Source organism: Sinocyclocheilus grahami, unplaced genomic scaffold (assembly GCF_001515645.1).
Source record: "Sinocyclocheilus grahami isolate Dianchi unplaced genomic scaffold, SAMN03320097.WGS_v1.1 scaffold456.1, whole genome shotgun sequence".
Taxonomy (NCBI): domain Eukaryota; kingdom Metazoa; phylum Chordata; class Actinopteri; order Cypriniformes; family Cyprinidae; genus Sinocyclocheilus; species Sinocyclocheilus grahami.
Window position 1 is genome coordinate 1,392,165 of NW_015505635.1, and position 10,765 is coordinate 1,402,929.

The 10,765-nt window shown below is 35.7% G+C and overlaps 2 protein-coding genes across 4 annotated transcripts in view; both read left to right on the top strand.

The window, feature by feature from the left end:
- LOC107552722 (tropomyosin alpha-1 chain-like) overlaps positions 1–2,542 on the top strand; it is a 26,448-nt gene extending 23,906 nt beyond the window's left edge. For 2 of the 3 annotated variants that reach the window (XM_016234689.1, XM_016234691.1), the window contains one exon: positions 1,787–2,542. In XM_016234689.1, coding sequence (XP_016090175.1) covers positions 1,787–1,869 — 83 coding nt within the window. In that variant the 3' untranslated portion in view covers positions 1,870–2,542. Of the gene's footprint in view, positions 1–484; positions 568–1,786 lie in introns of those variants that run through there. The other variant, XM_016234690.1, reaches the window with a different exon arrangement.
- A 591-nt stretch (positions 2,543–3,133) lies between these two features.
- Positions 3,134–7,706, top strand: LOC107552687 (ras-related protein Rab-8A). The gene is made up of 3 exons (XM_016234632.1): positions 3,134–3,300; positions 4,348–4,408; positions 7,622–7,706. Exons 1-3 carry the CDS (start codon positions 3,177–3,179, stop codon positions 7,689–7,691), a joined length of 255 nt encoding a protein of 84 aa, XP_016090118.1. The 5' UTR covers positions 3,134–3,176; the 3' UTR covers positions 7,692–7,706.
- Positions 7,707–10,765: the final 3,059 nt, after the last annotated feature.

The window sequence follows — 10,765 nt, forward strand, 5'->3', positions numbered from 1 at the left end:
TTAAGGGGGTCTGAATACTTTCCGTACCCACTGTATATACTACTATCTTCTGTAGAACTGCTTTACAGCTGAAATTAATATTTAAAACATTTTAATTAATGGTTTATTTATGTTGAAGATATTTATAAATAATTAAAAAATGAATAAAACATTAACATTGTTATATTTTAAGAACTAGTTGTCTTCTAGTTCTAGATCTAGATCTTCTGTAGAGTTGCTTTACAGATTAAATTGAATTTTTCACAATTAATTCTTTCATAAATAATATCAAATGCATATTAAAATTAATATAAATATTAAATATATAATTGATAATATTTTAAAAAAATGATCCAGACAGCATTTGTTGGCAATACTGTGCTGTGTTTTGTCCACTTGGACCTGTTGAACTTGCTGTTTCTTTTATTTTTTCTGTCTATCATTTCCTGTTCTCCATCCTTGGCCGAAACACCTGTCCTTTCTGATCTTGACCTTCGACCTCCAGATGAACTCTATGCTCAGAAGCTGAAATATAAGGCCTTTAGTGAGGAGCTGGATCATGCACTCAATGCTATGACCTCCTTATAGATGCTTTCTATGCGTCAGAAGTGCTTGAGCCGAACATTATGAGTGCTAACTGTGATTGACAGCTCTCTCGTTCAATCAAGCGCTGCTGCTCTGCATAAACTATCCTGATTGGCTGTGCCTCTGTCTCTCTTTCTCTGCTCACCCTTTCTTCCTCACTGGTGCCTTATGTATTTTGCACTCTCTGAAAGTTTGATTATTCCTCTAAAATTAAATACGTTTTTTTCCCTTCTTCTCTTTAAACACTCCCTTTTGTTTCATTTTCTTGCTTTTAAAAACATTAAATATTTTCTGCCTCTCTGATCTTGTGTCTAGTCTTAATCTTTCTCCATCTTTCTTGCTCTTTTCATAGAGAAAAAAAAATAATGGAACACTTATTAACTTGTTTATATTAGACGTGCGATAATTATATTTAAGGTGTTAATATCCTCTTTTGTGTAATGTAATACTTTCATTTATGCATTTATTTAATTTTTTTTTTTTTTTTTAGTTTTGCTGCAAAATATTTAAATATATGCATAAATATACTGTAAGTAGTTTGAGAGCACAGGGCAACTATTTGTTAAAAAAAAGCACTTTGCATTTATGCATTTAATCCAAAGTGACTTACAATAGTATAATAATCATCATCATAATCATAATAATGTAAAAATATTGATTTTAAATATTTGTTTATATTCTAACAAAAAAGTTTTACTGCAAAATATTCATATATATGCAAATATATGCATCATCATAATCATAATAATGTAAAAATATTGATTTTAAATATTTGTTTATATTCTAACAAAAAAGTTTTACTGCAAAATATTCATATATATGCAAATATATGCATTTTTTGTTGTTGAAATCACACTTACATTTATGCATTTTATCCAAAGCAACTTACAATAGTGGAATAATAATAATTTTAAATGTTAATTTTTAACTTCAACAATTTGTTTAAATAAAAGCATACTTAAGCGACTTAAGAATCTCAGAGCTTATTGTATTTCTGTCTTTAAAAAGGTTTCTGCATTATCTGTAAAAATCAGTTTCTCTGTGGAGGCGAAATGCATGGGATTTTACATCCATAACCCAGCTGTGGTTTACTAGTTTAAAGCCTGGAATGGGCAGGCTTGTTATGCAATCAACACTTTAGAGAACCATGTTTAGTAAAGTGTCACAGATGTTTGCAGTCAGCTACTGTGTCTCTTTAAATCATCGTGCTGGTTTCTTTCAGAGGATGTGGCTGAGGCAAAACAGCAGAACCTGGAGATGCATCAAGTCCTGGATCAAACGCTTCAGGAGCTCAATAGCTTGTGAGCAAACAAGAAGAAAACCATGAAGAACATTCCAGAATTTCTCATCCATTCCAGCAGTGTTTTATGTTTAGCTTTTCATGTTTTGTATAAGTTGTGTTATTTCCATCCATTATTTTTTATATTTTGCTTTGCAATTTTCTGATTATTTCCTAATGCACCTATTAGTCCATTAAATAATAAATAATGTCTTGTTGTTTCCATTTATCCCTTTTAAATACAACTCCCGACACCATATGTGGCATAAAACCAAATGCCTTGCCTTTAATGGTTATGTTTTTGGACTTAAAAATGATGACCCATCACTGCATGTAAGAATGTTTCCCTTTTTCAGGTCTTGGTGCTGTTTTATTTATTTCTTTGGAATGAACATAAGGTGGAAGGTATACTTAAAACAGTAGAAACGCAACAACGAAAGGTCACAGAGCAATTAGTACATCACATTTTCGTTGTGATGTTAGGGATGTTATGCGAATGTATCAAAAACAAAGTTGTAAAGGCGTTATGTATGGGAACACAAATTTTCTTGGACTATTTGTGGCATTAAGAAGTTTTTATTAGTTTGTCATTTATGGGACCATTTTGTACCCTTGATGCTGCAAGTGCTATTTTCACTGTGGTCTGATGTTTTTTTATATCTGTTAAACTAAATAAATGTTTACTTATTTGCACTCCACACTAATAATATTATTATTATTTAAATAAATTAATTAAACTTGTCTGTTGGCAAATATATCACAGGAAAAGTATGGAATTATATCTTATTAAAGATGATGATTTTTTTTTTGCATTTTTTCCCTATTTCCATGAATATTCCACCTCAAATTCTCGTTATTGTATTGCAGAAAAAAATAATTATATGTATATATAATATATGAATAAATACAAACGTTTACATTTAAATATTTATGAATATAAAAATTGTTTTACATTAATATCCAGAAAATAATCCACTGGCCTGAAGCCAAGATTTATAATGGAATTTGACCGGCCACACACACTAATTTGCAATGACCTTGAGGCACAGACTGTGAAGGTATGAGGTCTTGTATTAGTTCAGGAAGCACGGTTTACGAATCCCACTACGACGAAGGCTATGCTTATGAATATTAATCGTGCACGCTGACGTGCGACGTGGCCGCTACGACAGCTGGCGATTGAACGTATCCTACTATGACGGAGGATTGTCTCACCTCATTAATATTAATTTACGCAGCCTTCGCCAACGTGTGATTGGTCAGTTCCTCGCTGCTTTGCGGATTCTGCGCTGTCTGCTTAAGTACCGGGCGGGATTTCCGCAATACATTAAGTATGGCGAAGACCTACGATTATTTGTTTAAACTGCTGTTAATCGGGGATTCCGGCGTCGGGAAGACCTGTGTGCTGTTCAGATTCTCGGAGGATGCCTTTAACTCGACGTTTATTTCGACGATAGGTATTTATGTCTCTGTTTTAAAGGTTTTATGCTCGGATTGTTTATGAAACGTCAGGCTGTGCTAACGGCTAAGCTAATGGACTAGTATCTGTCTGTTAGCTCTTCTCGAGTTTATGTGGTTTGTTTTGTTTCTTAACTTTGACAGTTCTGCTGGTGTTTTGTCTTTTAATGAATTATTTTGTGCGGTGATTAGGTGTCTATTTGATGAACGTTTCTGCTGGATAGCATCTAACGTTAGTTGTTCTGGCAGAATGACTCGGATACTAAAATGATAGATTTTGTAAACAAAAATTTTTTTTTTTTCAAATAACTAGAATCATTAGGTGAATATCCTATTAAAATGTTTAAAACATATGATTAGAAACCTGTTAGCCAGTGGTTACCCGTTTCACACACTATAAGTCGTTTAAGACTCAACATTTTACTGCTATAATAACATGCATGTCCATTTTCATTTAAATAGTTTTACATAAAACTATTACTGTGGTAGTGTTGTACAGTTATGCTAATATCAGTTGGTAATGCCACTGTACTTTGATATACAGATACCATGGTGCTTAATGATTGCTATATAAGTTTACCATGGTAAACCAAGTTACTTCATAGAATTTAACTTTTAAAACCCTGGTGTCCACATCTAAATGTTCAAGAATGTGACATTGTTTGGTAATATGTCCAAAAACATGGTACTTTTTTAATGTATTGATGTAAATGGAAAAATTTTTCATTGCTCTGTTAAGATCAGTTATAGCTTTATGATCAATCAGTAATCTATCACTTTTAAATACCGTAATATGCTTAGTGTTCATGCTTATGTTTTTCTAACTTTCTAATAAGAAAAGGTTATAAATGTCTATATTGGATGATGCTTGGTTTTATCTATCTATCTAGCATGTGTGCATAAGTATGCTATAGACATCTGTTTGCCTTTTATGTATAAAAATAGTGTGGTGGTGTTGTTGTAAATGGACACATTTGAAAGAGACACTGTATTGGGCTTGTTTTTCAGCCTATGACAGTTGTGCAGTTACGTATTTTCTCTTCCAGGCATCGATTTCAAGATCAGGACAATAGAACTAGATGGCAAGAAGATAAAGTTACAGATATGGTGAGTTTCTAGTCGTCTTTTCCTTCTCTCACCTTGTCACTCAGCGCTAGTTGAACATTAGCAGATGGCTGGAATGGCATGGGTGATTAGTTTTCTGAATGAGCCGCTGTCTGACTAGTGAAACCATGACCAGTTTAATTTCTCCTATACATAGCAGCGAGCGTGTTAAGGCCATTTCACACTGAGCGCGATGCGAATCACAGACGAACGTTGCTTTCACACTGCCAGCGACTTTTTCGTTGCATGTCGCTAGACTCTGTGCTGTGAAGACGCTTGTGGGCGTTCCTACTGCTGTCGCTCTAATGTTATTGGTAGACTGCACGTCTGGACATATCTGGACATATAAAATGCAATCACAAACTATATATATTGCCAGTAAAACTAAGATATCATTCTATTATGACTAGTAGGAATTAAAATAAATAAAAGTACCATTCTGCTGTTGGAGAGTGTTGTTATATAAACTACAGCAGTGCTCGTATATTAAATCATTAACCGGTGCTAAACTGCTCACTGCATCATATAATTAACAACTCGAACCATCAGTGTATGAATCAAACTGACTTAGACAGCCAACAGTTTCTTTTCTATGCATAATGTTTTTTAATATCCATTAGGGATGTAACGATTAACCGCGAGCCGGTTGAAAATCGATTCAAATATGTGACAATTCAAATCGGTTGAGATGCTAAACAGGGTAGGAGTTCATATGAATGCATGTCTGAGGGGAACTTACTGTCTTTAGAATAGTTTAGATGGTACTCTGTATAATGCATATTAAAGTTCATAAGTGCAGCACTGCTTTGTTACCAGCGGAAACCAAGGAAACGCTTTAAGCGCCACCTGCTGGCAGAGAGTGAATCTGCGTCTCATTCAGCTCGTCTGCTGTTTCGGTTTCATGCAGATATTTTTATGTATAGTTTCACTAAACTGAAGTCAAACCATTCTGTTTTTGCTTCAAATTTCAAAATTATACAATTTAATTTAGATTTAAAACTGCTCGTGTTGCATGTATGCAACATCTTTGTTTGGATCATGATTAAAATGCAGTGGTTGCCTCTAATTTTAAAAGGAAAGAGCACAGACAAAGCCTTATTTTGTTTATATGAAGAGATTTATTTTATTTGTGTTACTTATTTAGTTGATTTGGGGCTTGTTTTAAAATTTCAATTTAGTTTTGTTATTTACATTTACATTATAGTTAAATGTAGTCATTTAGCAGACACTTTTATCCAAAGCGACTTACAAATGAGGACAATAGAAGCAATCAAAACCAACAAAAGAGCAATAATATGCAAGTGCTATATTAGTATATTATTATAGTGTTATATTTCAATTTCACAAAGAAATGTGCAGCATTTTGTCCAAGCAATAATAAAAGGACACATTTAATTTATAATTTGTCTTAAATCTCATTTTGTAAAAAATAAAATATAATCGTGAATCGAATCGAATCGTGAGTTGAGTGATTCGTTATATCCCTAATTTTTTTGTATGTGGTTACATTAAAATCCCTGAAAACCGTGAAATCTGTCCTGTCTTGCCTGCACTCGAGACGGTGACGTGTGAGCGCCACTGACAGATTCTTCACTCCTATTGGTTGTCGCTCACGAAATTCGCTGTTAATTTGCATAAAGTTAAACATTTCTTAAAAGGGTCATATGATGCTGCTAAAAAGAACAGTATTTGGTGTATTTGGTGTAATGAAATGTGTTTATGCTAATAAAAGGACACATTTCATTTATAATTTGTCTTAAATCTCATTTTGTAAAAAATAAAATATAATCGTGAATCGAATCGAATCGAATCGTGAGTTGAGTGATTCGTTATATCCCTAATATTTTTGTATGTGGTTACAGTAAAATCCCTGAAAACCGTGAAATCTGTCCTGTCTTGCCTGCACTCGAGACGGTGACGTGTGAGCGCCACTGACAGATTCTTCACTCCTATTGGTTGTCGCTCACGAAATTCGCTATTCATTTTCATAAAGTTAAACAATTCTTAACTTTTGTCGCTTGACTCGCATCGCTTGAGATGCCCACATTCTGTCGCCAACGGTCACAAGCTGTTTCCATCACCCTATTTTAATGTGCATTTTGAAGTATCGCATGAGAAACGAGTAAAATCCCTGAAAACCGTGAAATCTGTCCTGTCTTGCCTGCACTCGAGACGGTGACGTGTGAGCGCCACTGACAGATTCTTCACTCCTATTGGTTGTCGCTCACGAAATTCGCTATTCATTTTCATAAAGTTAAACAATTCTTAACTTTGTCGCTTGACTCGCATCGCTTGAGACATTCTGTCGCCAACGGTCACAAGCTGTTTCCATCACCCTATTTTAATGTGCATTTTGAAGTATCACATGAGAAACGAGTGATGGAAATGCCAAATTTCAAATAAAAATCCCTTAATTCGCAAAAAAAGTTTTTACGCTCGCTTGAGGGGGTTTTTGACTTGTGCGAAAAAAGGTTGATGCGAATAATGGGAGATGGAAATGCATTTTGCGAATAAATTCCTCCAAGCGCATCAAAAAATTCATGTGACTTTGCGCTATGGGATGGCAAAACCTGACTAACCAGCGGACCGCTCTCATTCCACAGCATCTGAAATGTTGTTATGGTCATTCAGAAATGCACGAGCAAAGTCTGTCATCAAAGTATTTCTGTATAATTGCCTCCCAGAAATGTCTTGCACGACTGCGTTCCCAAACAGCAGCATCCACCTCTGAAAGCAATGACCACATTTATTGTGTTTCGTCTGCTCGCTCTGAGGCGCAAGTAATTTATCATATATGAAAATTATGTTCTCCTACTTTTCTTAGTGATTTATAGTGCCAGTTTATCAGGAAGTGACGATTTTGTTCTCTTTGACTTGTTGGATGGAAACGATGCTTGTTTGCAAATGTTTTATGCAATATTCCAGTGTTGCACATAAGTTAAATTCGCAACTTTGGATGGAAACCCGGCTACTGTCGCTCGTGTCGCTGGAAGTCGCCAGCTCTCCACTGAAAAGGAATGGGAGCATGTCGCTTTGTGTCGCTGACAGTGTGAACGGGGCTTAATGTATAAACGGCGACAAAGCGCGTATGCAACAAATGACGTCAGAAAAGAAACGATTAATTTCGACACCCCTATAAGGAGGGGGTCATCTTCCACTTTAAATGCATTTCAGCATGGCCGCAGTTACAACACTGATATTGTTTGATATTTACAGGGACACAGCTGGACAGGAGCGATTCCGAACGATCACAACAGCATATTACAGAGGTGCAATGGTAAGATGATGCTGAAGTATATACATTACTGTGCTTTTGTATGATGAGGTCTGACTCGCCGGTTGACCATCATGTTGTGTTCTGCACATTACACAATGTGGTGTTCCTGGTCAAAAATGCTTATACATTTTTGTTGCACATAAGTTAAATTCGCAACTTTGGATGGAAACCCGGCTACTGTCGCTCGTGTCGCTGGAAGTCGCCAGCTCTCCACTGAAAAGGAATGGGAGCATGTCGCTTTGTGTCGCTGACAGTGTGAACGGGGCTTAATGTATAAACAGCGACAAAGCACGTATGCGACAAATGACGTCAGAAAAGAAACGATTAATTTCGACACCCCTAGTAAGGAGGGGGTCATCTTCCACTTTAAATGCATTTCAGCATGGCCGCAGTTACAACACTGATATTGTTTGATATTTACAGGGACACAGCTGGACAGGAGCGATTCCGAACGATCACAACAGCATATTACAGAGGTGCAATGGTAAGATGATGCTGAAGTATATACATTACTGTGCTTTGTATGATGAGCTTCAGGTCTGACTCGCCGGTTGACCATCATGTTGTGTTCTGGTCATTGTGACCTGGAGAAGATATTCTTTTTCCAGAACAAAGTAGTTAATGTTATTGCATTAGACCAAAACCTACTGACACTAGGTATAATTACTTCCCAAAAATATTTGCCTTTTTTTTCCCCCCACCTCATTACACAATGTGGTGTTCCTGGTCAAAAATGCTTATACATTTTTCATTATGCTATGTCATTGCCAAATATTGCATTCAACTTGCCTGTACTAATTGTGAGAAAACAAGTTTGAAACCAAAATTTAGTGATAATGAGAGTTTTACAAGCAGTATTTAAAAGAAACGAATGATTTGCATTGCCTCGTTAAATCTAACCTCCCTTTTTTTTTTTTTTTTTTAAACATGCACACAAAGCTATTTCCAAATAGTTCAGTTTTTTTAATGCAGTAGCGCTAGCTTTCATTTTAACATTCCTTCGAATAAATCCAAAACTCAGGTCTTGCTTTATCACGACCTGAAAACGGCCCAACATGAAAGCGTTCTTTAATTAAAAACACTTGAATTGACTAGTGTAATCAAATGAAACTGACACGTAGCCCTTGATAGGAAGTGGAAATCCTGAGTTTGTAGTGTTAACAAATATGCATAACCAAAAGCAATGAGAAAGGGTGACTGTGTAACCTGAAAAGCAGAGCTATACTTGAGAAAGCACCTCCCGTATACAGAAGTCCATGCACTTTATCAGTATCTTTTGTGTTGAGTGTAGTTTGTGCCAAGTGATAGTTTTGCATCATAAAGACAGCCATTTTTACATAGTTACATGGAGTATGGCGTGCTGAATTCATGTTCGTTTTGAGATTAAGGCGTTTTTATTCCCCCAAACATTTTCAAGGAACATTTCTACAAGCCGCTTATCCTGATAGCTGGTTTTATGCATTGGCTGCTAATTTGTTCATATTTCTCATGTATTATGAATGGACTGTACATGTAGCATCTGAATTACAGTCCTACAGCATGTCAGTCTTAATTAGTTTGGGTTGCACAGTGTAAAAACGAACAGATTTGGTTCATATGACTAGGATTAACTACCCAGAAGACAGCAATCCACCATTCCTGAGTTCTGAATAGTGTTGTCATAAGCACATGCTTCTAATTAATGCAAGAAATGCAATGCTAGAGAGTTGTACTGCCTTTCAAAAGCAAACTGCAGTTAAATATGAGTTTTCACACTGATCAGCTGAGTCAAACTCACCCGCCACAAGAGACCTTTATTTTGAGAAATTGTGTAGTTTTTCCTTTGCACAAATACGTGTACGCAAATGTACATTTTGTAGTCGTATTGTAAAATGAAACATGTCATTTGGTGCAGTTGTGTTCACCAGCAATAGGTCAGGAAACTACCAGAAGCTTCAGCACCCATTAGATTTGAGTGGGGAAAAAAAATCTGCATTTATAAAAATCCAAATAAGTGAATATCTCACAACTTCACGAGAACACATTCAGGTCAGATTTCACCCCAAAAACCAGTTCATTTAGCATTTTGTTGTTTTCATGACAAACATGTGTTTCCATGAATGGAATCTGATTCTTATTACTGTATCACAAAAATTAAGTATATACATAAAATAAAACGGTTTACATATCAGGACTGTGTGTTGTACCAGCTTTAAAACAAATCATTGAAATAGATTTTTATTTTATTTTTTTACATAATGAGAATTCAGGAAGTTAATTGTCATGAAAATGTCAAAAAATGTTCTACATATATATATATATATATATTCCATATGATTTGGGGTGTTGTGTGACCTGAAAGTGTTTTTAAGAGATTAAAAGGCTAAGAAGCACAGTGTTTGACTGTTTTCGAGGCAGAAGTGCATTAAATTCTCTTCTTGCTGCAATATGGCGCATCCTAAAAATGGCCACTTTCCTTTTCTTTTTCCAAGCTTAATTGTTGATCAACTTGAAATGACTTCCTGTTTGCACCTTGTTCTCTTTCCACCTCAAGAAGATGCCGTTTTGGGTTCATATTTGCGTTAGAAGCTATATGTCGGTTTAACGGAGGTCGGCCCATCTTCATCTGTACCCACAGCATCTCTCTTCGCTCCCTGTCCAATAATGTCCCCAACTTGCCGTTTGTCTTAATAACTAATACTTGATCTTTCATTTTGGATCTATGCATCATGAAGGCGATACTGTTGACCTCCAGTATGTTTTGTGTGTGTTTGTTATTTTCTATAGAAGTCCTGTACATTGAAGCCTTGGTCTGGTTGTCTGTTCTGAGCTTTAGAGGACCGTCTGCTAATGTTAATGGACCTCAGACGAAATTTAATCTGGCCTTAGGGTGTTTTAAAGTGATAAAATGCAAAAACAATATAACAGACAGCTGGCAAAACATTATTTCATTTGTGGAAAAGAACATTAGCAAACAGGTACCGCTTTCTGTCTTAAACGGCTTTGCAGTCACGTCGTGTTTATTGAGCAGTGATACGTACGTCTGTCGATCTCAGTTTTTGCTGTTTAGTTTCTCTTTCTCGTATTTCTTGATTTGAAACGAC